Source organism: Cyprinus carpio, chromosome A3, assembly GCF_018340385.1.
Source record: "Cyprinus carpio isolate SPL01 chromosome A3, ASM1834038v1, whole genome shotgun sequence".
Classification (NCBI taxonomy): Eukaryota; Metazoa; Chordata; class Actinopteri; order Cypriniformes; family Cyprinidae; genus Cyprinus; species Cyprinus carpio.
In genome coordinates, this window is record NC_056574.1 from 20,165,908 (window position 1) to 20,193,236 (window position 27,329).

The following is a 27,329-nucleotide window of genomic DNA, read 5'->3' on the forward strand; positions in this document are numbered from 1 at the left end:
TTTCTAATGTAGTTTTTATGAAAATTAATTTTCAAATGGGGTTTTGCGTTGTAAAAAAAAAAAAAGAGAAAAATCCTCTGTCCTTTGACTCCTTTCCAAGCCGGAAGATTTCAAGGTTACACAAACCGGAAGTTCAGGAAAAGGAGGCGTATCAAACCTAATTGTTTACGAGTGGTCTTCTGACCAGGCACACTTCACAGCGGACTTCTTGAGTTATTTTCAGCAGCTTCAGGACGGCTTCATTGATTTGTGATGCTCGGAGCAGAGCGGTCTGCTCTGTCTGAACTAGCGAAGATGACGGCCGCGAGTCACGCGGAGAGGACTGTGCTGGTGAGAGATTGATTTGTGTGTGTGATGCATGTCAGCTGCTGCACAGACATACGCGAGGTTATTATGGTTTGATTAAAAGCTGTCAGATTTCAGCTGGATTGCAGTTGCAACTGTGTTCGTTGCTTTGCTATGCAGAGTTTGTTGGTGCAGTTTTGCAGAGCAGCTGGTGGGACAAAGTCCAAATTCATCCCGATGTGAATGGTTAAACCGGTGTGACGCTGATTTGTCCTGTGCCTTATCATTGCTGCTCTGTTCAGTTTATGCATTAAGTCTGATACTGACTACTGTTTCTCCCTTACTGATCGATTTAATTTTGCAACACAATCAAAAGGGATAGTTCGCTCAGAAATGGAAATTGTTATAATTTACTCACCCTTGTGTTGTTGTCTTATTTAATAAAGGCTGCTTCACTGTATAGAGAAAAATCCAGAAGAAAGCAAGTCATACATTAGTCATGAGTGTGTGTAAATGGCGACAGAATGTATATTTTTAGTGAAATATGTATTTTTTTGTGTGCTTAAGGAGGAGGAATTTAATTGGCTGTTGAAAGAAGAGGTGCCTGCGGTGCTGAAACAGCTGCAAGACATTTTGAAGGTAACTTCAGATACTTAATAGCTTACTACAGAATAATTCTGTATTGTGCCGAACAGGGAACTGATGATAATGTTATTTGTTTGCTTTCACCAAAGGAGGCATCAAGGCGTTTTTCAATGCCGTCACCAGGTCTGGAAGGACAGCTGAAACAAGAGAACTTCATTCTGGGCAGCTCTACGTAAGAGCCATCTAATGTGATTTATTTTAGATTTGAAGTATACAATCGTGCATGTTTTTTGATACTACAGTTTCACGGGAATGTGTACAGCGCTAAAGATGTATAGAAATACTTGTGTTTTAATTTATTTTTTAATTTGCACTTGATTTAGGATAGACCAGGTGAAAGGGGTTTTGACGCTACAAGGAGAAGCTCTAACTCAGGCTGTAAGTGGGTTTCACACCATCATGAAAACAAAGTCAGCTCTCAGCATGAATGGCACTGCTTTGCTTCTGGCCTTTTTAAAATGTGTGATACTAGTATATTCAACAAAACATCTTTATGTCAGACAGTGGAGTGCAAAGACACTTTGCAATGCAGTTTATCTGAGCTCAGTGATTACTTTTGCTATTATTAGAATCGATATTAAATGGGATTTTTTTTTTTTTTCTTTGCAGGATATCAACATTAAAGTTGCTAAAAGCAGTCAAGTAATGCATTTTGCATTCCGAGATGATAAACAGTGGAAATTGCAGCAGGTAATGTATCTTTCTCTCTTTCAATTATCTTAAAAAAAAAAAAAAAAAAAAGAAATCAATCAATCAATCAAAACAAGATCTTTAAAATGCCTTATTTCAACATGATCTCTTTTGGGGTGGTTTATATCTTATAAAAATAGCCATTAAAACACATCCTGCCCCTCCTCAGATCCAGGATGCCCGAAACCATGTGAATCAGGCCCTGCAGTTACTAAGCAGCCGTGACGAGAGTTATCACTTCAAAACTGGGGCTGAAGTCAATAAGGTTTGTTTTTCACAGATACTTACAGTTGATGGCCAGGGGCCAGATTCACTAAATTCTTATGAAGAAAGAAGATAAGAAATTTCTTAAAACAAATACTATGTCAATAAAGTTCTCAAATATTTACTTAAGAGCATAACATTTTTTTTTAAGAGGGCAGCTGTCTTTTTTGTGCAAATTACCTGTCTTATTACTCTCTGCACTTATCTATTTCATATAATAATTTGCAAAGAGCATGTCTCAAGGTGTTGTGCTCCATCTTTCTTGTGTGTGCACTGCTAGAGTGAGCATGTCTTGCTAAATGCTACCGAAAATTGTCGTAAATTAAAATGAAATAAAAACAAGGTCCCTATTTGATTGTGTAGAGTCCTCTCTAGAACATTCTTAAGAAATGTTTTGGAGAAAACTGGCCCCTGGTTTTCTTCATGTGTACTTGTGTGGTTGATATGTGCAGGATTGAAGCTGTTGTGTGCTAAAGGTTACTCTGGATTAGGAACATTCTTTCCTTACAATCTTAACATTTTCACTGGTGCTGTATGTGAAGTGAGATTTCCACTCAGTGGCGTTATTGGTGTTTCAGCTTATGGATGCAGTAATGCTTCAGTTGAGCCGAGCCAGAAACAGACTCACAACCCCGGCCAGCATGACTCTTCCTGAGCTCGCAGCCAGTGGCCTAATGGTTAGTATGTGGATCTTCACTTGAGCTTAATGTGGAATTCTCCAAGTGCTCTTGTGAATGTTTCTCCTGTTCTTTCTAGAAAATGTTCACACCGCCGATGCCTGGTGACGTGATGGTGAACTTCTATATCAATCTCAGTAAACTGTGTTTGACGGTGTATCAACTACATGTCCTGCAGCCTAACACTACTAAGGTATCAAGCCATTTTAAAGCCATCAACACAAAAGGAAAACGACTAGAAAACGATTTTTTTTACAGTTATTCTTATCAAGAATGTGTGTGTTTTAAAATGCACAATCATTTTGTTTTTTGTTAGAACTTTAAATCGGCGGGAAGTTCAGTGCTGCATAATCCAGGAGCAATGTTGTAAGTGCTCACATTTCCTGTTTTCATGCTGCAGCACCAGCAGTCAGTCTCACACAGTTTTTTCTTTAAATGGTCTGCTTGATCATGTTTTTGTCACATTTGATTTTCTCCTCAAGTGAATACAGCAACACCAAGTTCGAGGTGAGTCACGTCCATAAGGTGGAGTGTGTGGTGCCGTGGCTGAATGACACGCTGGTGTTTTTCACCATTTCCCTGCAGCTCTGTCAGCAGCTCAAAGATAAGGTGGGTGTGGCCTGTTGATATGGTGGCGATTATCATCTCACCTGCACAGTCACTGTCTTAACTCAAGAACAATGCATGGTAACAGAGTGACATCAGAGCGTTATCAGAGCTTCTGGGCAGTTTAGAATTAGCGCTACTGCAATAATTATTTATTAATTACCTTGATATTGTGATACCTAATCTATTATTATTGGTTTTGATTAATAGAATTACTAGGATCATTCCGAATTACTAACAATGATTTTCAAGCTTTTTTTTTTTTTTTTTTTTTTTTTTTTTAAAGAAGTCTCTTATGCTCACCAAGGCTGCATTTATTTGATCAAAAATACAGTAAAAACAGCAATATTGTGAAATATTATTACAATTTAAAATAATTGTTTTCTATTTGAATATATTTTAAAATGTAATGTATTCCTGTGATGTTAAAGCTTTATGTTCAGCATCATTACTCCAGTCTTCAGTGTCACATGATCCTTCAGAAATCATTCTAATATGCTGATTTGCTGTTTAAGAAAGAAACATTTATAATCAATATTGAAAACATTTGTAAGTTTTAATCAATTTAATGCATCCTTGCTGAAGTATTTATTTCTTAAAAACGTATTTAGCCCAAACTTAGAACAGTAGTGTGAAATGTGGATCAGCCCAGGTAAACTCACCAGTTGTTCTTAATGATCGTCCTGTAGACTAATTCAGATACCTGTGATCCACCATTTGCTTTTCAAAACACAAATGGAATGCTGTAATCAATGTTTCATTTCCTAATAGAAGATAAATTTACATGTTCATTTCTTTCCTTTTATTTGCAGATTTCGGTCTTCTCTAGTTTCTGGAACTACAGACCATTTTAAGCTATTTCTTACCAAAACTCTACAGCAAATGATAATAAAAATGATCAAATTTATTATGCTCTAGGATGCACTAGGATCAAAAAAAGATCATGAACAAGTTCCGTGAAATAATCTGTTGTTATTTTACTATATGACCATGTATTGATTTTGTGTGCATGTGTTCTGCAGCTGTGTATGTAGTATATGGACTGAATTCGTTCATTTGAAACGACAGGCTCTTCAGATGAATGTATTCAGTGGCATATTTTTTTTGTTTATGCAGTATTTGTCATTGTCAGTGTTGACTGTTTGTCAGTAATCTTGTCTATATTGAAGTTAACCTCGTCCTCATCTAATATGCGTTTAGGCTTTAGAAAGGAAATGCTACTAATACACAATGCTTACGTTCTTATGTCACAAAAACTGTGAAATACTCCAGTTGATTTGTGGAGCGACCTCTTCAGACTCATTTTACCAGTGTTTTTGTCTTTTAGTCCAGGGGTTTGTAACGTTTAACACTTGAACATTATCTGACGCCAGGGACTATCATCAGTGCAGAACAGTAAAAGCATTGAGACCATTAGCATATGCTTCTGAATGTGCATTAATGACCAATAGTGTATTTGCCATCCTGACTCAGCTGTGGTATGACTATATTAACACTAAATGACAGATGACAGTGAACATGTCAGGGCTTCATATTCCATAATTCCATTAAAATCACACACATTCCTGTGAATGGCTGCCTTGGGAGCCGAGTTTAGTGTTTCTAATAAGTATCATTCCATGATGAAAAGGAACATTATGTTGAGCGATAGATCAGATGCCGTTTAGGGTTTGAGATCATTACAGAAAGTGTTATTAACTTTGTCAGCTTTGTTTTATTTATTGCTACATTTTTTTTTTCATGCAAAAAGTCATGCATTTGCATGTTAATTTGAATATTGATTCATGTTTAAGTAAAAACTAAGTGATTTTCATGTATATTGAACGCTTAATATGGAATATTTTGTGCAATAAACATACTATGAACTTTACTTTGCTCTTATCTCATTTCTCAAAAATCTTTACACTGAATAAATTATCCAAAGCCACTGTCTAAATAAAGTACCATGTTTGATATTTAGGGAAAAGTACATTTTATTTGCTACATGCTGATCATTTGGAAGTATGCATTTATTTTTATTTTTTTGGTTCACAAAGTCTAAAATTTATACAATGTGGTACATTAAAAAAGTTAAATATTGACACTCATTTTTCTAAGGTACAATTTTCACAAGTAAAGCATCACTTATCAGTTTGCATTTTCTAAAATCTGAGAAGTCTCATCAGTCAAGTTATTTAAAAAAATTTTTTTCTCTCTTCTGTAGTGAGTAGGTTCTGTATTTTATATATATATAAATTTTAAAAGTCAAGCATTTGAAAGAAATCTACTAAAAACCCTTAAATCTTGGACAAGGCTAATTCAGTGAAAAGGTGTAGGCTAAGTGGATTCAGTCAGGTACAAGATTAACAGATTAAACGTACTTAAAAACAAAACTAAAAACAAGTTCATTTCAATAGAGGCCATTTGTCAAAGGCCTGCACTGGTTCCATCCCGGAAAGTTGCTTCAATAAAGTGTGTAACCAGTGTCTTCAAAACTGGTGAGCATGCTTGTATATAAAAATCTGTTCTCTCTCTGATTAAGTGGATCTGGTCTCTACAATGGATTGCAACTTCAATCATGTGATTTCCAGGGTAAATATTAACTGCATTTTTACACAGGAGGGAAAGGTTTTTGCTTTCATCATCCCTATAAGGAAGTATCTACCTAAAATATTTTTCTCCTACCTCTATAATTTTACTTGTTCACATATAAATAGTGATTAGGTGGCAAAACTGATAGAAAACAGAAATAAATGTAATGGTGCCTGTTGTTTCTGGACGATCACGGCTCCATTCCCATGTTGTCGATGCCCACCTTCTGTCTTCTTGGCTGTAACGTTGAAACAGTTGACATCAACGTAAATGTCATGACAGTTGTATTGTTTAATGAATCTATAGATATATAGTTATCTGTGAGATTACAGCAGTAACATTCTGACCTTCTCATCACAGCAGCAGCAACAACAGCAGCGGATGAGAACCAAGATAACCAGCAACAGCACCATGCCTATGGACATTTAACATTGTCTTAATGATAAAAGACTGACATGACACATCATGAATATGAAGGAGGTTTTATGCATGTTTATGACAACAGTCATTAAGTGTCATTCGCTCAGTTATGTCATTTTTAATGCAAAGATGATATTATTTGACCTACCCTTACCCCTAACCCTAGCCCATCACAAAAAACATCACAATGTCATCTTTGCATTAAAAATGACATAACTGAGTGAATAACACTTAATGACAGTTGTCACAAACATGCATAAAGATTACAAGATTATGAAGGTGTCATGTCAGTCTTATGCACACCCCTTCAAGTAAAGTGTAACCAATTCTACTTGCCTATAAAGATGAAGAAAACTGCGAAAGAGGCGATGTCCCAGTCCGACTGAAACATCTTCTTTGATTGTAGTCTTGAGACCACATCATTGAACTGGTTCTCAAAATCCTGTTGTATGTTCTTATCCATGACTTCAAGATTCCTAGATGGAGGGAATTATATTCAAAACACAAGCCTGATGCACACAAACGAATCCGACCTCTTCAACATCCAAATGTACTCAAATCTGACATCCTGAATGAACGGGAAGTTTTGTCTTTACTAGTTTTCGACCAGAAAAACTAGGATAAACATGTAGTAATAAACCACAACTAGAATCTTAAGGTATAATTTATATTTTAAACTTTAGAAAAACATATTTTGAATTAAGAAACTAGAAACGATAGAGGAAAAAATGGCCGCTTCGAAGATCTAGATCATTGTTTTACTCGCATACTTTAACCCAGTTAAAAAAATGACAGACTATGAGCTCAGATTCATGCGTTTTAACACTTATATCAATACTAAAATATTTTATAGGTTTTTTTTATAAGCTATTAAATCTTACAATCGTCAAAGTTAGGAAAATCAAAGAACTCGATCCATCCTTAAGTAGACTAATCGTATATATAACACACATTTATTTTTGTATAATCTGCCTCATTTGTCATAAATTGTACTAATGTATCTTTCAGAGTAATCGCCGATCACTCACCTGTTGTGTTCGTCTGTCGTATTTCCGGGTTTCTGCGCTACACCTGTCGCTCTGGCGCTTGCGGCGGCTCTTGAAGGCAGCTCGGATGGTTTTTCTGTGGGATGTTTTTGCGGAAGTGGGATGGTTACACAAAACTACAAGAATCTAATGCCTAGTCATAAAGTCAGTTGCCTTTAATGTGGCGCTGACAAAATATTAACTAGTACAGAGGGATACACACCCCACTCAATTATAAAACAGCTAATGCAGTATGTATTCCATTTCTTTTAATTTGCGATGTATTCAGAGTTTTTATTCAGATTCATGTAGCATTAGGATGGTAAAAACATGAACAGGATTTAAATATATCAACAACAACAGTATTACTAATAATATTAAAAGCATCGTTGAGGGTCAATAATCGCTGTATGATAAGATAATAAGAAAGAAAAAAAAGAGAATGAAAGAAGAAATATTGTGATGGAGGGACTAGTACCAAACATCCACTAAAGGGGTCGCTGTGTCGCTTTACTCAATGTGAGAGGAATGACCTCTGACCCTTTGTTTACGTGGAAGGAGAGCTGTTCGTGTTTCCGGGTTTTATTTCTGGAGTTGCCTGCTCAGTTTTAAAGAGATGGCTACGGTACCGGCCCAGTCTCTCCGGGTCTCGGAAATTAAAGACCCCACGGTTTTATTTGAGCGGTACAGTGCGGATGAGATCCGCGCTATCGAGAGGAAAGTGCGCGGAGAGATCGAGCAGAAGAAGGAGGAACTTCGACAGATGGTCGGTGAACGTTACCGGGATTTGATCGACGCTGCTGACACGATCGGCGAGATGAGACAGTGCTCGGAAAGTGTCGTTCAGTCCATCCAGGACATGTACCGGTACTGCCACACACTCAAACAGGCCAAACACGCCCCTCAGTCCAGCGGCAAAGCGGAGGTAAAGCTCTTGTGCTGGGACAAAACAGCCTGCTAAAATTACAATAAAACAAGTACATGTATGATTTATTCTAACTTAATTTACTCAGTATGGTCAGAGATTCTCGCCTATATGAGTGCAACTTGCTGCTTTAATTTTCTCGTCACTCAATATGGGTCCACACCGCCAGATACAAACACAATATGTCAAATGTTTGTTATGAACATTGGCAAATATAGCTTTCACGTCTTTGAAATAATGTCTCAAGACTACAGGATTCAAACTATTCGCTATCCTCAGCTCTATCTATTGAATTGCCACCATTGTCTGAAATAAAACCACAATTGCAGTGTTGACAATATATCACAGGATCCCTCAGAAATCATTATAATATGCTAATTGGCTACTCAAGACACATTTCTTAATATTTACAATGCTGAAAACAGTTGTGCTGTTTTTTTTTTTCTTTCAGTATTCTTTGTCGAATAACAAGTTAAAAAAAAAACAATCTATTGGAAAATCTTTTACAAGATTTGTCATTTTTCATATTAATTTCTTAAAAAAAAAAAAACTTTAGAAAGATATATAGAATTTATCCGGTTATGTGTAAATACTTTAAGTCCATGCTTCAACTCTTTATTGGTGTCCAGTTTCTATCATTATACAACAAATCCCTAAAATCATAACTCCGTTTAGATGTTCATGAGATGTGTCGGGGATGTGTTTTTGTTCCTGGCAGGGTCAGAAACAGTCACAGGAGAAATTCTACACAATGGCATCCCAGATAAAGCTCCTTCTTGAGATCCCTGAGCGTGTCTGGAGCGCGGTGGAGTCCTCGCAGTACCTGCAGGCCACGCAGCTCTACCTGCTCTGCTGTCACCTGCACAGCCAGCTACACCTGGAGGGCGGAGGGCATCAATACAGCCCCGTCCTCTCTCGCTTCCCCATCCTGGTGCGCCAGGTAGCAGCTGCTGGTCATTTCAGGTGCGTTATTGGATCACATAGAATCACACAGAGGGATAGTTCGCCATTTACTCACCCTCATGTTGCTCCAAACCCATGAGACACACATTAATAGTACTATGCGATTTTTAATAAGATGCATATATGATATTTTTTATATATTCGGAAGATTTGTTTTACAGTGCCTTTATAACCTTTTTACATCAGGGAACAGAAACCTCTTAAAAACAAAGATGGAATTGTTTGAAATGGTTTGGAATGACACAGTATTCTAATTTTTGGGTGTATTTTCCCTTTAAATTTTAAATGCACCATTTGGTTTAGTTTCTTTTTCTTACTAAAAGCTAGATGTCTTTATCTGTAGGTCTACCATCTTACTGGAGAGTAAGTCTGTGCTGCGCGGCAGGGCGGTGTCTGATCAAGCCATCGCTGAAGCGCTGGTCTCCACCATGCTTCTGGAGGACAGCTCCCCTCGCCAGGCACTTGCTGATTTCCTGCTGGCTAGGAAAGCATCCATTCAGCAACTGCTCAATCAGCCCCAGCATGGTGAATAACCTTAATAATATTAATAAGCTTTTAGTTTATGAATACTTCAAGCTCGTTCTCTTATTTGTTCTCAGATTATTAGAATCAGTGGTTATATCTGCATGCGGTCGTTCTTCCCTCTCTTAGGTGCTGGTGTTAAAGCACAGGTTTGTTCTTTGGTGGAGCTGCTGGTCACCACTCTGTACCAGGCATACGCTGTGTTTTACGTGCCTTCAGAGGGCCAAGTGTCCGATACCAGTTTGGGATGTGGCCTGCTTTTCACCACCTTGGAGAATGTGACCTCCAACACATCCTCTGGTGAGTTCTCGATTTTTCGTTTGCATTGTGATGCTCAAACATTGGTGTAAGGGTTCACCAGCGTCGGAAATTCAAGCTTGGGGCAAAAATGCCACCGAAAGAAGAAAAATGCGCTTTAAATTATAGCCAGAATATGATGTGCAATTTACCCAAATGCTAAAAATGTTGTTTATGTATTCTGTTAATCAACTTTTACAATCTTTATTAAAATATCAAGCCCAATAATCAACATAATTGTCATAATATTGCAGCCCTAATCTGTGAATTCTTTTTTTTTTTTATATTATATTTATGTACTTCATGACGGCTATTTAAATTATGCAATGTGTAAATAACAAAACAGTCCGTGTGAATAAATATAAATGGCAAGTCATATGCAGCTTCTGTTCCAGCTTTGCAGTATATATATAGCTTTTGTTGATGTTGACACTATTTTATTGGTAACGTTATAGCTAATTGGTGACAGTAGTTGTATTCTGCTTGATTGCCCTTCCAAAGGTAAAAGAAATGCCACAGGAAATCATTTCCAGAGGGCAAATATTGCCAATTAATGGAAAATTTAATTTATTTTGTGTGCAAACCAACCTGACACCTTGTTCTTTTATGTCCTGTGTCTAACTAACTTGCCTAAATGAAACTTTGTGATTATCTGTGAAATCCAGGGAAAGAGTTGAAAGTTCTGGACAAGGAGATGAGCACAGGAAGCTGGTTTAAATACCTTCCCCCTTCAGTGATGAACTTCCAGCCTGTCCTTCGGACGCTAGCGCAGCCCATACAGAGGGAGCAGCTCAGAGACACGCTGCAGCAGTGGATTGATATGTATGTCCCTCCCACAAATGTTCATTTAAAGTTCTCAGTATTTGTTTTAAATGCTCATTTGTCTTTTAATAGCTGTAAGGAGGATATCCGCAGTGGAGTCAGCAGCCTTCTGGTCTATGTGAAGAGTCTAAAGGGTCTGGCTGCAATTCGGGATGCTGTATGGGAACTGCTCAGCAGCGAGTCCATCAGTCAGCACTGGAGTACTGTGTGTCAGTCCCTCCTCGAGCGACCTCTGGCCTTGTGGGATGACCTTTTGCAGCAACTCTTTCTGCAGCGACTTCAGGTACCGATTTAACCAGTTGAACTAGTCTGACAAGTGTGTTAGCACTGTTTACAACTGCTATTAACATACACTTGTGATCCCATCACAGTTATTCAGGCAACACTGATTGCTATTCACACCTGGATGTAATATCTGTGTTTTAATCACGTTTCTTGTGACCACCTGACTATATACATATTTCACCATGTCAGGGTGGTACTGCATGTTAATGAATAAAAAAAAAAAGTTGGAACACTGTTGTTCTGATTATTAGAATATTATTTTGATAATCCATAAATCTCTTATAGATCATCATTTTGAGCATTTTTTTATGTAATTGAATGAAAATACTTGTTTACCCTTGATCTCTCTAGGCGATCACGCAGGAGGGCACAGAAGGGATCTCCAGCAGCTCCAGACAGCTCTTGTCTTCAGCTCTGCGGGACCTGCAGGGTCAAGCCACAGCTGGGAGCTTCAGCCGCGGGGCGCAGTACGAGAGTGACGTCGCCTCTTTCCTGTGGTCCGAGTCTCAAGGTGACCTGCTCAGCGACACAGCCTGGGTGAGTGTAGCCCAACGCAGCCCGCAGCAGAAGAGCGGCCTGTCCATGAAGACCCAGGCCCTCACCCCCTGCGTTCAGACCTTCTGCTCCTCCCTGGACTCCAAGCTCAAAGCCAAATTAGATGATCTGCAGCACTACTTGCCCTCTGAAAAAAATACCAAGGAGCTTTCAGAGATGGTCCCAGTCACGACTAACTCCTCTATTAACCGCTATATGGATGCTGGAGCTGTGGAGGACATTCTTAGAGAGCATTGCCTGACATGTGTCAGGGACATCCTTTCTAGTGTGCGCGCCGAGCTCGCTGATGCCCAGACTAAGACTGCCAGCCCCAGCCAGTTAAGTTCAGTGCTCTTTATGGCCAGACTATGCCAGTCAATGGGGGAACTGTGTCCTAGTCTGAAACAGTGCATTCTGGGGAAGCAGGGGGGCTTGGATCCTGTGAGCAGAGGCACTCCAAGACAGGGCAAGAAGTTAGGCAAAGGCAACACAGCCAAGGCAGCGGATGTCAGCCCAGCACAGGCTAAGTGGAGCTGTCTGAACGAGGAACTTCTGTCCTGCAGCATGGAGGCGTATGGTATCTGGAGCTCAGCACTCACCAGAGTAAGATGAAGAACACACTCTTTGTTTAAGAGCTGGAGGTGTTTACTATACACCCTGAGAACAGAAAATCAGTAGAGTTCATTCACCAGAGTGGATGGTTTTGTGCAGAAAATATATATTAGGGAAGCTTTTTAACGTTTATATTCTTCAGTAAAATTCAAATAAATAAAAATCCATTTCAGGCACTTGTGGGCAGCTTTGCTACGACTCTTCATGCTGGAACCGCTGGATCCATCCTGAGTACTGCAACAAATTGGGAAGAGCTTGAAATACAGGAAGAGACAGAGTCAGGAAACAGTATAATGTCCAAAATACGCCTCCCTGTGCAGGTAACAATTCAATTTTCCTTTTATTGTTATTAAAGTTAATATATTATTAATATATTGAAAACATTAATGAGACCTAATGTGCGACACTCAATTTCTTATACCGTTTAGCATATTCTCAAATATGATGATACACTTTTAATGGACAGAGCCAATTCTTTAAGAAATAAAGTCAGTTATGCCTTTTCATTTATATTGACCCTTTTACAGAAGATAAATACGTAACGGCACCTTTCATAAGTTTGGGAGGTCAGTAAGATTTTTTAAAATGTTTTTGAAAGAAGTCACCAAGGCTGTATTTATTTAATCAAAAATACAATAAAAACAGTAATACTGTGAAATATTAATACAATTAAAAATAACTATTTTATTTTAATATATGTAAAATATAGTGCTGTCAAAAGATTAATCGCGATTAATCCCACCTAAAAGAAAAGTTTTTGTTTACATAATATATGTGCGTGTACGCTGTATATTTATTATGTATAAATAAATACACATACAGTATATATTTAGAAAATATTTACATGTTTATATTTATATTCTTATCATTTATATTATATATAAATATATAAAATATATATACATAAATTATTTTTCTTAAATATATACATGCATGTGTGCAAAGTCCCTTTAAAACAAGTCATGTCGCTCAGCGGCCAACTTTGAAACGCCTCTCGGGCATCCAAGTGCAACTACTGTCTCTCTGAATGGGGAAACATTCACTGTTCACTAGGCTTGCGATTATATTTCATATTTGAAATCACCAAAGAAATCTGATAACAACTTTGTCATAAATGTTGTTTATTTTGCTCAAATAGCCTTATAAAAAGCTTATTATTCAGGCTAGCTCAGACAGCCAGTGCACAACCAATTACCAAATCGCACTTATAATAAAAATGTTACTATACCAACCATAAAGCTTCCAAATTCATATTCAAAAACACACTCACCCTACCAAAGAGCGGCCATATCTATCATTCAGAAGGTGGGACTTCCTGCGATTGAGCGTCCATATTGAGCGTTGCGTTTTTCCCCCTTCAAAACTATACGAGTGACATCTCTTGGGTATTCTATAGTCTTTGATGTGTGTCTATATATTTGTATATACAGAATAAATATACACAGTACACAGCCATATATTATTTAAACAAAAACTTTTATTTTGGATGCGATTAATCGGTTTAATCTTTTGACATCACTAGTAAAATGTAATTTCGTTTGCGGGCTCCCTAGCACCCCCTTGTGGCCACCTGTTTTGAAACCCTTGCAAAATGTTTTATTGAACTGAAAGGATGGTGCTATATAAATGATAAATAATCACTTAATTTCTTTTTCTCTCTCTCTCTCTCTACAGCCATCATGGTATGTTAATTCGTTACTCTTCCATCTGTGCCTTGAGGTCAATAGGGTCGGAGGTCATGCGTTACCAAAGGTCACTCTCTTCGATCTCTTGCGGAGTTGTCTAGACCAGGTGCTGAGTGAGTATGAAAAACTCACTCAGCACACACAAAGCAAGGTGAGACGATCAAACGTCTCTTTTATCCTTCCATTCCTGCTTTTTAGTCACTACAATAATGGAAGGATTCCATGAAACGATTTTCTTTTGTCTCCTGTCCTTCCTTCCTCACTCTCTCTAGGATGCAAACCTCCCCATGACCCAGAACAGAGCCTTGCAGCTGCTGTTTGACCTTCGCTATCTCGGTGCCACTCTAGGGTCCCGCCTTGAAGAGGGCAGGAGTTCCCGCTCTCACCAAGACCCAAGGTAACCTGTTCATAAGCTAGGGATGAGCACAAGTCCTCAGTAGGAAGTAACACCCATGATTGGTGATGAAAACACAATTATAGTGTTACTTGACGTTCCAACTTCAAAACAAAGCACAGCTGATTACACCGAGAATAGCTCTTGCCTAAGCAGCAGATCTCTTACACTTTTCCTTTATTCTACGCTGTTTGTTTAGATCCAGCAGGTCTGCGACTCCCTGGAAAGTCACATTGATCCGTTTGACCTGGATGTTTTCACTCCGCATCTGAACAGTAACCTGAACCGGCTCTCACAAAGGACCTCTGTAAGCATAGCCAATGTTTCTCCTACTAACCCCGTTTTAAACGTCCCGCAGTTTAACAGGCTCATTCAGTTTGCCTATTCTCATGCGATTTAGATTGGCACGATGATTGTCGCCTTTAATAGTGTCTTGTCCTGTGTGCAAAACTGTGCAACCTTATGTTGATTGGGTCTCGTGTTGGTTCTAGGTGCTTTTAGGATTGTTGACTGGCACAGAGAAGCAGTTTACTTCTAGGACCAACAGTCTCAACTCTCAGGAACCATACAACATCCTTCCTTTGGCAAGCAGCCAGATCCGGTGACTATAACACTCTTATCTTACCCTTCACACTGTTTAACTCATTGGTGTATATTTATGGCTAGTTTATTGCTGTTATACTATGTGCTTCATTATTGTACAAGATAATACAAATATATTTATGTAGAAAACGTCCTAAACTATTTTAATAGCACGTTTTACTGACTATATTAATTTTACTTTAAATTTAAAGTGTAAAATAAAATTATACTAATATCAGGGTTCTTGCGGATCCTTAAAAAGTCTTATATTGAGTTGCATGAAATTTAAGGCCATAAAAAGTTTTAAATTGTAAAAGAATTTCTTAATTATGATTTCAGGAGGTATTAAATTTGGGGACGGAAAGACCAGAATTGCGACACGGCTTAATGTGACGATTAAACTTCAAAAGACTATAATTTCATTAAATAAACACAAGCGGTGGATGTTTCAAAGTCCAGTGCTGCTGATTTGTTTACTGCCGTTACCGGGGAAACAGTGATATTTCTGCCATTCCTAAAGCGCCTCCTGCTGGCAGAGAATTAATGTGCATTTTCAATAGACCCCTTAATCGCCTACATCACTGTGACGTCACCGCTCTAGCTGGAGGCAAAACATAAGGAAAAACTCATAGCAGGCGCACTGAAAGTTTGAGGTTTTGACTTTAAAAATGACGTCTTGTTGTGTTTTTGGCTGCCAGAATAGAAGGAACAGCACTTTTGATTCAAAACTAAAGTTTCATCGGATCCCGGCCGACATTCCACAGAAATCAAGAAGACAATTGTGGATGAATGCAATACGGCGTACAGACTAGACAGAGACGATCATAAATAATGCTCGTGTTTGCAGTGCACACTTCATATTAGGTAAAATAATCTATGCATATGTACTGGTGTGTTGGTTTTAACTAGTACAAATCAGCAAGTTTATGTTTTATAGGTGAAAAGTCGCCAACCTTCAGCGCACTAGCTAGCTTAAATGTTAAACAAACATACAGCGATAGATGTGTGTGCCATCCTTTGAATGGTCTCTTAAAATAATCCACATTGCTAATCATAGTTAGCCCAGCGATAGGTTACATTAGACAATAAGCCTTGACAAAAATTCCCCAAACCACCCGAAAGTAATTCATACGTTGTCTAGGAAATATCCAAAACCTGGTTAAAATGTTTCCAATGAGAACAAGATACAAGAACTACACCAGGCTTAGCTAAAAATAAATAAATAAATAAATAAATTAGGCTACTGTAATGTTATCCACTCGTCATTATATTTTGGTCAGATAACCAGTTTGGTCAGTGAAATGAGTGATCAACTGAATTAATTGATAAATGTATGCTAACTCCCACTTTTTTTATTATTATTTTTTTTTTGTCACGGTCCCGCAGAGTCAGTGACTGTACATATTCGGACAGATCCGAACCTTCTTCTGCATCCATGTTTAATAAATCCCTCCTAAAACGTGCTAGTTTACGCTTGTCTACATTGCGTCCGCGCCTCTTTTTGCCTCCAGCTAAGCCCCGCCCACCCGCAGACGTTGCAATGTTTACAAACTTTTAAGGGGTCTATAAGCCTGTTTTATTGGAGTAGGGTATTTCTGCAGTATCAGGACCGCATTTCTAAGACCCTATAGTTTTTATTTTTCATTATTTTATTCTTTTTATTTTTAATAGCACTTACTATTCACAATAGCACTTGCTATTCAATTCTGTATATTATTATTTTTAAGGAATTATGTAGTTGTTTAATTGCATACACTTAATTATTGTCCTAAACATCTCCTAACCCTAAACATACCCATTGGTAACCCTCTTGAAATAATTAACTCTATATATATACAATTATATATATTTGCTTCAGAGCCGCAAATACCAGGACAGTCAGGCACAAGAACAGTTTCTTCCCCCAGGCAATCTACCTCATGAACAGTTAAATGTTCCCCACTTATACAATAAAAAAAATGTGCAATATCCTTATATTTATTTGTTACCCCTTCATCCTAGTACATCCCTGCATCTTACTCAATCCAATTCCATTATCATTTATAGCACAATTGTTTATACACTTATTTATCTGCAAAGGGTTTTTATTTTTTATTTTTTTGACTGTGTGTTGTTGTCTTTTGTGTACTGGAAGCTTATGTCACTAAAACAAATTCCTTGTATGCGCAAGCATACTTGGCAATAAAGCTCTTTCTGATTCTGATTTCTGATTCTGATTCTGATTCTGATATATATATATATATATATATATAGGCGCTCTTTCTCTCTCTCCCTGCGGTCCTGAAACTGCAGCCTCTGGTATTGCAGGAACATAGTATTGGGGTTGTTTTTGTTCAGACCAATGTGAAAATCGAGCCATGTTTTTACCCTACAAAGTACAAACATGCAGAGCTGTGAATGTAAACTGGTGGATCGATAACAGTAAAATGTATTTATAAGTTATTTAATTAATATAATAATTTATTGATAATAATTGTTTAATTTACTTTTGACTCATCCATTCTATTAAAGGCTGAAATGTTAAGGGTATCTTTTTATAAAACCTTTTACTTTTTTGAAAAAGAACTGTAAATCATGCTTTTTTCAGTCATTTTTCAGTTTAATATGTTACTATAGACACTGGCCTGCCCCGCTCACATGGTATTAATTTTATTTGTGCAAGTCTTAAAAAAGATCTTAAAAGTCATACATTTGAGCTTGAAAATCTTGCAGAAACCCTGAATATATCTTTTTAAAACAATATTTTTAAATGTAAAATTTTCTTTTACTTCTAAATGTTTTATTTATTATATTACTACATTATTTTCAATACATGTAATCATTTAATTCATTTTTGTTTTTGTACATTATATTTTTCTTTAAATTATGTTCGTTAGATATTTAATTTTATCTATAAATGTATATAAATATATTTTCCGTCTTTAAGGTTTGGTTTGCTGCCGCTGAGTATGACAAACTCTCGAAAGACTAATTCAGCCACACATGGAGCAGATATCGCTAGACCACTGGTAGGTAGTAACCCATTGAGTCACAATATTTTTAGAAAAAAAGTTCTCTTGGTGTTTTGTTATCATGGCTTTGCAAATGAGTCACTTTTTATCAATGCTCGCAGTTTTACGTGGCCTAGCAGAAGAGCTATTGGATCTCAAGGCGATAGGTGATGTTATATTGTGTGGTGCCATTTAATTTTTTTGCAGTGAGCTTGCAGTGCATAGTTTTTGATTTCCTGAATTTGAATCACTCAGCTGATGCTTTGTGACTGCAACACGTGGCAAAGCAGCACTCAAATGCAACTAATACATTATGAATATTGAGCAGTATGAGGATCGAGGCTGTTGAGCAGTTTTAACATCATCAATCACAACAGTTTATCTTGAGCTTAATACTTCTGTATTCTAAGCAAACAAGCATCATTTAGTTACAGATTTCTCCACTTGCCTTAAAACTGCTGAAACCTTTGCTTGTGGTGACACTTTTTGGCTCTTACTGTGTGGAAAAACTGTTTAAAGCTCTGTGTCCGAACATTATGAAATTTTCAAGTAAATTTACATGATTTTTTTCTATTCTAGGTGGCTCCCTCCTCTGCTTCTGCTCCACAGGATAGTTTCCGCCCAGGAAATCTCTTCAGGCAGTTAGCCAATCAAGAAGAGGAATCCACAGCCCCTTCTCTCTTTAAATTAGGCTGGCTTTCTGGCATGGCCAAATAAACTTTTATTCTAAAGTTGGTATTTTTTTAACTGCATACAACACTATATGTAAAATAATATTTAAAATACATTTTGAAATGTTAAAACTGTGTCCTGTATTGCCTATTCTCACAAAATCACGATATAAAGAGAAATTGCAAAGCATATTAATAAAAGGGAAAGATTAAATGAAAATTACACCTTTGTATTTATCAAGCACATTAGCTATTATTTTGTGGCTTTTAATTATTTTATTCAGATTAATATTGTTTTTGAGTTAATAGGTTTTTGTTTGTTTGTTTGTTTGTTTACTATTTAATTAAAGAGATTTGAATAAAAGGGCTTTTTGACTGTATTTGTAATTTAAATTAATTTAAATTAAGAAAAGATTAGCTACATTTTCAAATAAAGCTTCTCCCACACTGCAGGCATTATTACAACCATTATATAACACTGAACCAATGAACATGCTGTTTTTATTGTTTTACACTTAAAGACATACAGGAATTCACCATGACTACTGCACACATACAAAACACCTTCACACTATAATGAGAAACTGCTATACAGGTAAACAGAGACTGAAGGTAATTCAGTCTTTGTGTTGGATGAACAGAATCACTGCATGGAAACAAGTGTGATCTGAAAATGCAGTCTTTAGCAAACTACAAAAATATATAATTTGGATGTAGCAATACAAATTATAGGAACTAGCTGTTCGGCAGTCATATGTACATAGCTTGTTAGGTAAAGCATTTTCAGCATGCATCTGTCTCTGACTTTCTATTTGCGATCTAGTTTGCTGGCCATCAGTTTTTTAATGTCTACGGGTCCAGATGCGGCTTCTGCCTTTGCTTTCTCTTCCTGCTCCTTCTGCCAGGTGATGATGGGGTCGATGCTCGGCCTGCGGTTCCTCATGTTTTGCTGCAGCTGGGCCTCACTGAGAGGGGGAGGGGGACAAGCTTTTTATAGCAAAATACTGTTGCTTTGGTGACATGTTTTATATTTCTGAAATTGCTTTTGTAGAAATTGCAATAACTCTCAGTAGTAATATCCACAAAATGTACAAGTACACTGAGAAACATTTGGTGCATAAAAAAATTTTCATTCAAAAACTGTAAATTTCACAAACAATTACAAAGAAATGGCAAGTAACGCACTGCATTAAACAAGAAATGTTGAAGCAGGAAAACTGAAATAGTATTTTCTTGTAAAGCATACTCGAATATACAAACTCCAATCGTGGAAAAAACACTTTTACAGTGTATAAATGCATATAGAAAAAACTGACTCACGAGAAATTGTGTGGTGCTGGTGAAATGGCCTTTTTCTGCATTTCCTTGTAAACTGGTGATTTCAGGTAGCGATAAAAGGTATCCTAAATAAGAAATATAGAGTTCAGAATGTCCGGTGTGCATCATTATAAACCAAAAAAAAAAAGTTACGTTTCATGGCAAAGTTACTAAGCATACAGATTGCAGTTGATCAGACAAGGCTCATACCTTTTTCATCAGCATGAAGATGTGGGTCTGGGCAGCATCTAGTACGTATCGGTGAGGATGTTCTAGGCCCTTTACTGTAAGACCCATTGTCCTGCCATCAATGTTGATCCAGCGTGGTGCTCCTGGGGCCAGAAAGGTCCTACAAAAGAAAAAAAGCTGAGATGCTTTGAAAAATGGAAGCCTGACATGTAAAATACATGTAAAACTATTACGTGCAAAAATAATGTGCATCTCACTTGAAAATGTGCTCTGCTTTCTCTGACATAGAAGCTGCCGTGCCCCATTTCAACTCCTCAGCGGCTTCCCAGAAAGCTAGATTCTCACCTGCAGTGAAAACGAAAAAAAGCATATTCAGTTACTTTTAGGAACTTTTAGGTTTTCCTTTTGTGTACCATAGAAGAAAGAAAGCCAGTTTGTGGCAAGTAAATGACAGATTCTCAGATTCAGGTTTTTTTTGTGTGTGTGTGTGTGTGAGCAGTAGTTTTTCACTTTATACGAACAAACTGTCAAAGCTTTAATGAAATAATCACAAACCACTGAATTCTTTCTTTAGGAAAATCTTGAAGTCTGCACGGCCCCGTGGGTCATTTAGCAACTCGTAGAAGCTAAAGGACCAGCGCTCCACTCTCATCTTTGTGGGAATTTCAACACTGTGGAAAAAACACCAAAAGTGATTTAAAATCGAATTAATATCCACTAATATAAATTTAGAGAGCTCTCAGGGAATCTTACTCTGGTGTATTCAGCTCCCAGTAAGAGTCGTCATCAGTTTGCCAGGGATTGCTGGGGAGGCAGGGAACGAGGAATGGGTCGTGGTTCTTAAATGTCGTTATATACTTGGCCAGGCTGAATGCAAAGAAAAAAAGCCCATGAAGCACTTATGCACTGGAAAAATAATTTCTACATGTTTTTACAAGAGTATGTTTTACAAGAAAATACTATTTCAGTTTTTCTACTTCAAAATTCCACATCTAATTCAATGTGTTACTTGCCTGTGTTAACTGTGCTGGGATTGTTTGTGAAAGTTACTAGCAATTTAGCATTTCTGAGTAAAAAAAAATCATTAACTCCAACTGTACAGTTTGAGTAGGGTAATTTTGACTTACGCTCCAAGAGATACTGAAGACTTGACCCTTGACCTCATTACGGCCTGTTGTGTGTAGATGATCTAAAATATACCATTAGAACCAACTAATCAATATCAAAAATAAAAAACAACCAGTTCTCTACATTTGAGTAAAGAGGCACTATCACTTACAATTCTTCTGTAGTAATCATAGGTTTTTTTCTGAAAAAAAGGGAGAAATAACATCCTGTTACGTTACAAAAATGCATCTGATAAGATACCACAAGACTCACTCGCTACATGCTATCCTGTCAAATACAGGTGATATCTGAGTGTGATATCTACATGTACTGCCAAACACAGACTAGCACAAGGAACAACATAAAAGCTCATTTTATTTGCAATAGTCTGAAATAACGCTCAGGGTACAGAAGCAGGGAAGTACTGTGGCATACTATATATACACACTTGATTTTTCTGAGTGTTTGAATGATATTCAAGGCTGGAATTAGTAGTTTTGCTCTTGTGCGTGCATGCATGCATGTGTGTGTGTGTGTGTGTGTGCGCGTGTGTGTGTGTGGGTGTGCGTGTGTGCATGTGTGGGTGTGCGTATGTGTGAATCATCTTGATAACCGAAGACATATTAGAAGTAAAAAATCTGTGTGGAAAGAAAAGAGAGACAAAAGAGACAGTCACACCAGAAGAGTCACAGTATAAGTCAAAGCAGTCCAAGTTATATACACTGCATATTGTCAATTTACATAATATAATGATGACAGATACAATGTTCAAAAGTTTGGGGTTGGTAAGGTTTTTTTTAATATGTTTTTAATGCTCACCAATGCTGCATATATTTGATCACAAATACAGTAAATACCATAATTAGGGGCCATGCACTCCAGTCTTCAGTGTCCCATGATCCTTCAGAAATCATTCTAATATGATGATTTGCTGCTCAAGAAACATTTCTTATTTTCATCATACAGTTGAAAACAGTTGTGCTGCTTAATATTTTTGTGGAAATGGAAATCTTTTGTAACATTATACATGTCTCTTCTTTTCATTTTAAAAGTAAAAATATTACTGACCCCAAGCTTCTGACGGATAGTGTAACTTATGCTATGAATTCATGCATTTAAAGATTTAAAGGGATAATTCACCCAAATATATATAAAAAAACGCCCATCATTTGCTTACCCTCATATTGTCCTTTTTTTCTTTCTTTATTCTGTCTAGCATAAAAGAATATATTTAGAGAACTGTCTGAGAATTTTTTTTGGGCCCCACTGGCTTTCATTACATGGACAAAAACAGTTAATTCTCCAAACTATATTTTGTGATCCACAGAAGAAAGAAAGTCATTCAGGTTTTGAACGACATGAGGGTGAGTAAGTGACACAGAATTTTCATTCTTGAGTGAACTATCACGTGTCAAAGAGTAATATAATATCATATCATCATAATCTATTCACATTCAAACAGACCCTCTGTTGGGTGTTTTAATATTTCAAACTGGGTTTAAAGAACTCAATAAAATTGCAGATTAAAGCAGTAAAGTAATAGCGACCCAATGATAGGCTTTCTAAAAGGCTCTTTGAGGGGAAAGCGTGGGTGGGTTGGAGGGAAACTCCTCAGAGGATCAGCAGGTCAAGAATCCTCTTATATCACAAAGCAGATTGTGAGAGAATCTACATGGCCATCCCAGGACTGAGACAGACACACTGCTAATCAGCTCTAGAGTAAGAGCCTTTCAAACCATACTGCCTTTGAAGCCCCAACTCCCTCCTACAGTAACATGTGACAGTATTTTAAAGGGATAGCTCACCCAAATATGAAAATGACGTCATAATTTACTCACCCTCATGTTGTTCCAAACCTGTTTTTTTCTTCTTCTGTGAAACACAAAAGTAGTTCATCTGAAATATGTTTCAGTTGGTTGTCAATAGTGTTGGTTTCCCATCTTTGCTTAAAATATCTTCTTTTGTGGTCCACAGAAGACATAAATTCACACAGTTTTGGAACAACGTATATGATGTAAATGATAACAGAATCTGGGTGAACCATCCCTTCAACTCCATAATAGCCTTATTTTGATGCTTCAAAACAGAATCAGCAAGTGACATCAATCTTGAGTGATACTCTAGAGCTTAATAGATATTAAGGGGTCACATGTAAACTTACCAGTTACCTCCTCCGCATTAGGGTCAATATGACGATCCAGGCCGTAATCCATAGCGCTGTGAGTCTGTGGCTGTAGACAGTTTAAGAAAAGAAAATGTACCCTCCTTATAGTGTCTTCAAAGCAACTGTACACTAGCAGCTTCTGCCAACCACTTACTGGAGGCCTGTGGACAATCCAGTAGGCTCTTTCCTGACAGTCGAACACAACTCTGTCTGCCTTCTGACGCGCCTTCCCCGCACTTGAAAGACAGAACACAATACCATAAAGTAAGTACCAATAACAAAAAGTATTGAAGATGAAGAATTACAGAAAAGGAGAAACCACATGACAGAAATATAGCTGACAGAGACCGGAAAATTAATCATGTATGCTTGTAAAGAAAGCAGGAGAGTATCGAAACTCACTGGTACTGCTCTTTGGCTTGCATCACAATAAAGTCCCATTTGTGGTTCATCCATTTGTGAAGCTTGTTGTATTCCTCCTGTTAGAACACACATCAATGTTGCAGTATTAACGTCGGCATGAAAGTGAATTATTGATCTTATTTTGAACGATTCATCCATTAATATGTTTATTTAAATTATTTTTAATCAAAACGTCATAACACGATCTTACAGTAAAGTGGCAGATTTCTCTCTAGTGACGTAGACATCTCCGTCATTTCATCTGCTTAAACCCCACCACTTTCTCACAGTCAAGCTCACATTCAGACCTGCCTCCATCCAATTAACAAACGAAGGCTAGAACCAAGTCCCATACATTTTTTCTTCTTTTTGGATTATCCATTACGAAATGCTTTACAATTTGGAGGAAGTTTTGTTGCTACGTTTGTCACATCTTTAAAATAAATGAGTAATCAAATGAATATTTTTACATACCTGCTCATAAGCATCAAGCACTCCCTTTTTTCGAATGTTTCTCTTTGCCAGATAGATTGCTTTAGTGGCAGAAAACACTTTTATTAGGGGATGGTGACATACAAACGTGTCTCTTTTAATGGGTAATTCTTCTCAGATTTTGTTAATTAATGGAAGATTACAAACCATAATCAGTGTCCTCAGCCTTCCATTTCTGCACAGGCCAGAAGTAGGGGGTCTAGACAGTGGGGGAAAGTCACCTGTTTACTATGCATCTCTATTAAAACATTTTTAAAGATACAAGGTCTCCTGACACACTTACCTGAAAGCGGTACAAACTGCCATCTGGTCTGAGGACAAGCTTTTTGTGGTCCTGCAGAGGGTAGATGTACCCGAATGCCACTAACATTGTGCCAAATGCTTGAGCCTCTGTTAAAAGGCATTCAGTTACATTATTGTGCAGGTATTGTATTCAAACATATTAAAAGATATTTTTTCCAAACCATTTATTAATTAAAAACTATAAATTTTCACAATTACCATCACTGTCAATGTTCATATTTTTGGTGATCCATGCAACAATATCCTGACCTGTCAGACAAACAGACATAAAATAATAATAATAATAAGTTAAAATAAAATATTAAGGATGTCAGTGTATGTCTAAATATTAAATTGTAGCAAATCTCAAGCCCATTACTATAAGAACCAGTTAAATGTAAGACCAAGTTAAATTTCCTGGCTCGCTAGATTTGTCAACAACCCTTACAGAGATTAAAGAGCAACTTTGGAACCTAAAGTACTAAAGATCTCATCCAATTGAAGGCTGCTGTATATAGCCAGCGCCGTCAGATTATAGCAGCACAACGCTTGTGTCTGTATATAGACCAAAAGGGAACGTACAGTATAAAATGCATGGTGCTCTGTGAACAGTGTTAGGATTCTGTAAGATCTTCACTTAATTATGAACTCACCAGTGATGACGTGGGGAATGATTGTAACGTTTAGCTTCTGATCTGTTCCCTTCACTCCAGTCGAAGGGTCCTGCATCTGAACCACTGTTGCCTCCAACTGAGAAATTCAGGAAATTAGTTTAATATATAAAATATTAAATAATATATAAAAGTAGGTGCTAAAGAATAAAACGCCTTTTGTTTTTGCCATTAATTATTTGTGTAAGGTTTCCAATATGCTATAGGGTAGCTCGAACCATAAACAATATTTGCTCTTTGATTAATGTCCTCTAATGACAAGTTCCATATGTATATGGAGGGATTACTCCAGTATTAAAGCAGCATGTTGGTTCTGGACAAAGCATGTATTGTACATAGGCTCTGCATGGCTATAACAAGGTTTAACAAATAAAATGAATATTTGTTACAGGTGCCAATTAGTCCAGACCTAAAATGAGTTTGGCACTTGTCCATTACAACAACATTCAAAACATAAAAAACTATAATAACAAATATAAACAACAAAAACAGATGTGGCATGAGGCCAGGCTAATTGGCTTTTAATCAGAAAGCTCTTTTAGAGCGAATCTTTTCAATGACTCCAAGATCTCTCCAAGAAGCTAATAATAAACTCCAGAAACAGCAGCAAAGTAATATAAAATAAAATAAAAAATACAGTTAAAGATTTGGATATTCTATGCAAAGGCTGAGATAAAAATGATTTTGATTTCTATTTAAATAATGACATTGTTAGAATCACGTATTATAGTATCAAAGATTTTTTTTTACATAAAATGAATCACAAATTTAAATACATATAATTAAAAAAAAAGAATATGTTGGAAAGTCACTAAAATTTATGAAACACTACACTAGGCAGGGCATATAGCCTACTTAAACAGAATGAACATAGAAACAAATAGTAATAATTATAAAATGTATAAGATCCTTAATGTTTCAATAATGTTCAATAATAACTACTTTGCCTTGAGAATGAACTTACCTTTTTAAGGCAGGACATCCGTGGCCGATAACGTTGTCCATGGTCTCGGTCCGACCTTATAGTCATTTTGTAGTCCGCAAAAATAAATGATTATAAGAGCAGAAAACAAGTCTTGTTGTCACCAGCCTTAATGAGAATATAATATAAGGTTTTCTGAAAGAGTGTTGGACAGTGCAGGTCCCTGCTGCACGTCACGCACACACTCGGGGAGCAGCATAAGAGAGTGAAGGCGGACCAATCACAGCGCAGCTCTATTCCTCCAGCCTGCCCTCAGCAGATACCGCACTGCTCAGACACACCGACAGGCGGCGACAGAGAGACCAACGCGGTCTCTCGCCACTGTTTCCCATTGGGACTGTACTTCATTTCATTTTATCTGCGCTGTTTTTCCATCACCAGAAATCGCCGTTTCAGTTACAGCCTGATTAAAGGCCTGTAAGAAAACCCTCAGCTGGGCAAGTCTGATCCACTGAATGTCATCTTTCAGAAACAGTAAGCAGATGCCTTGCCTCCCAATTTTGGGTTGTCAACATGGCATCCAAGTAGAATAAAATAGCTAATTTTAGAAGACTGATACATCTAGTTGTTATCTCATGTGATTGTAAATCATTTTTTGATATTTCTCAAAAGTGCTACTGTATCATATTTGATAAATTAATCTCTAATGTCTCTAAATTACATTATGGATTTATGTGACTTTAGCAGGCGCTGTAGTGAGGGTAGGTTTAGGATTAGGACTGGGTTTTGGAGTAGGTTGGATTAGCTCAATACAGCACCTACTCTGGTCACAGAATTCGGTGCAACACCGGTCCTGCATGGGCACCCACTGCTCTGCACTTTTTGTCGGTCTTCCTTGAGTTCTGGTTCAGATCATCAGCTCTTTAGGGAGATCCATGAACTGAATCGAGGGCGTCAGATAAAAGATAAACAAAATGTGCAGAGCTGTGGGTTCCCAGGTTTGGAATCGAGAACCACTGGTCTAACGCAGCACACATAGCGAGGATGATTTAATAATAAATAAAATGCATAAAAATAGATCGAATCAAAATAGAATAGAAAGAGCTAGTATAAGAGGGTCTAGTTATTATTATTTTGTAATAAAAAGAAAACAGAATAGAAAAAATAGAGAACATGAGTGTTAGAGGGTCAATTGTTTTATAATAAATAAAAGAAAACAAGTAGACAAGGTAGAAATAGAATAGAGAACATAGTGTTTTCAACATGATCAAAACTTTGCTGAAAAACGTGTTGAACACAATTGTCTACATTGATATAT

At 37.2% G+C, this 27,329-nt stretch overlaps 4 protein-coding genes across 5 annotated transcripts; 2 read left to right on the top strand and 2 right to left on the bottom strand.

The window, feature by feature from the left end:
• The first annotated feature begins 106 nt into the window (after nt 1-106).
• LOC109049767 (protein rogdi homolog) lies at nt 107-5,037 on the top strand. Of its 2 annotated transcripts, none has more exons than XM_019067422.2 (11): nt 107-330; nt 853-924; nt 1,020-1,102; nt 1,254-1,308; nt 1,540-1,620; nt 1,790-1,885; nt 2,463-2,561; nt 2,641-2,754; nt 2,878-2,927; nt 3,044-3,170; nt 3,980-5,037. In XM_019067422.2, exons 1-11 carry the CDS (start codon nt 253-255, stop codon nt 4,019-4,021), a joined length of 897 nt encoding a protein of 298 aa, XP_018922967.1. In that variant the 5' UTR covers nt 107-252; the 3' UTR covers nt 4,022-5,037. The 2 variants fall into 2 exon arrangements, with proteins under 2 accessions (XP_018922967.1, XP_042578427.1); XM_042722493.1 differs by lacking the exon at nt 107-330 and adding an exon at nt 467-540.
• Nucleotides 5,038-5,115: 78 nt separating this feature from the next.
• LOC109049787 (small integral membrane protein 22-like) lies at nt 5,116-7,315 on the bottom strand. Its single transcript, XM_019067442.2, has 4 exons — nt 7,187-7,315; nt 6,495-6,634; nt 6,086-6,153; nt 5,116-5,976 (listed from the first exon to the last, which is right to left on the bottom strand). The coding sequence occupies exons 2-4, from the start codon at nt 6,619-6,621 to the stop codon at nt 5,929-5,931; spliced, it is 243 nt and encodes an 80-aa protein (XP_018922987.1). The 5' UTR covers nt 6,622-6,634; nt 7,187-7,315; the 3' UTR covers nt 5,116-5,928.
• A 342-nt stretch (nt 7,316-7,657) lies between these two features.
• Nucleotides 7,658-18,520, top strand: LOC109049777 (conserved oligomeric Golgi complex subunit 1-like). The gene is made up of 14 exons (XM_042722446.1): nt 7,658-8,108; nt 8,827-9,071; nt 9,415-9,596; nt 9,723-9,893; nt 10,556-10,712; nt 10,785-10,995; nt 11,349-12,134; nt 12,317-12,463; nt 13,818-13,979; nt 14,101-14,225; nt 14,421-14,529; nt 14,714-14,823; nt 17,731-17,812; nt 18,374-18,520. Exons 1-14 carry the CDS (start codon nt 7,800-7,802, stop codon nt 18,509-18,511), a joined length of 2,934 nt encoding a protein of 977 aa, XP_042578380.1. The 5' UTR covers nt 7,658-7,799; the 3' UTR covers nt 18,512-18,520.
• A 429-nt stretch (nt 18,521-18,949) lies between these two features.
• rgs9a (regulator of G protein signaling 9a) lies at nt 18,950-26,576 on the bottom strand. The gene is made up of 17 exons (XM_042722488.1): nt 26,054-26,576; nt 25,072-25,168; nt 24,638-24,688; nt 24,420-24,526; nt 24,284-24,335; nt 24,119-24,177; nt 23,645-23,721; nt 23,397-23,478; nt 23,247-23,309; nt 21,251-21,280; nt 21,099-21,160; nt 20,725-20,838; nt 20,527-20,642; nt 20,229-20,316; nt 19,993-20,131; nt 19,786-19,868; nt 18,950-19,430 (listed from the first exon to the last, which is right to left on the bottom strand). Exons 1-17 carry the CDS (start codon nt 26,117-26,119, stop codon nt 19,274-19,276), a joined length of 1,443 nt encoding a protein of 480 aa, XP_042578422.1. The 5' UTR covers nt 26,120-26,576; the 3' UTR covers nt 18,950-19,273.
• Nucleotides 26,577-27,329: the final 753 nt, after the last annotated feature.

Coding starts and splice junctions, on each gene's coding strand:
- LOC109049767 (XM_019067422.2), top strand. CDS start 253: ATGCTCGGAGCAGAGCGGTCTGCTCTGTCTGAACTAGCGAAGATGACG. Junction 1,103..1,253: donor TTCATTCTGGGCAGCTCTAC/GTAAGAGCCATC, acceptor CACTTGATTTAG/GATAGACCAGGTGAAAGGGG. Junction 1,309..1,539: donor GAGAAGCTCTAACTCAGGCT/GTAAGTGGGTTT, acceptor TTTTCTTTGCAG/GATATCAACATTAAAGTTGC.
- LOC109049787 (XM_019067442.2), bottom strand. CDS start 6,621: ATGGATAAGAACATACAACAGGATTTTGAGAACCAGTTCAATGATGTG. Junction 6,154..6,494: donor AGTTTTCTTCATCTTTATAG/GCAAGTAGAATT, acceptor AAATGTCCATAG/GCATGGTGCTGTTGCTGGTT. Junction 5,977..6,085: donor GCTGCTGCTGTGATGAGAAG/GTCAGAATGTTA, acceptor TCAACGTTACAG/CCAAGAAGACAGAAGGTGGG.
- LOC109049777 (XM_042722446.1), top strand. CDS start 7,800: ATGGCTACGGTACCGGCCCAGTCTCTCCGGGTCTCGGAAATTAAAGAC. Junction 13,980..14,100: donor CTCAGCACACACAAAGCAAG/GTGAGACGATCA, acceptor CACTCTCTCTAG/GATGCAAACCTCCCCATGAC. Junction 14,530..14,713: donor GGCTCTCACAAAGGACCTCT/GTAAGCATAGCC, acceptor TGTTGGTTCTAG/GTGCTTTTAGGATTGTTGAC.
- rgs9a (XM_042722488.1), bottom strand. CDS start 26,119: ATGACTATAAGGTCGGACCGAGACCATGGACAACGTTATCGGCCACGG. Junction 23,310..23,396: donor GGATTGTCCACAGGCCTCCA/GTAAGTGGTTGG, acceptor AACTGTCTACAG/CCACAGACTCACAGCGCTAT. Junction 19,869..19,992: donor TCTTCATGCTGATGAAAAAG/GTATGAGCCTTG, acceptor TTTCTTATTTAG/GATACCTTTTATCGCTACCT.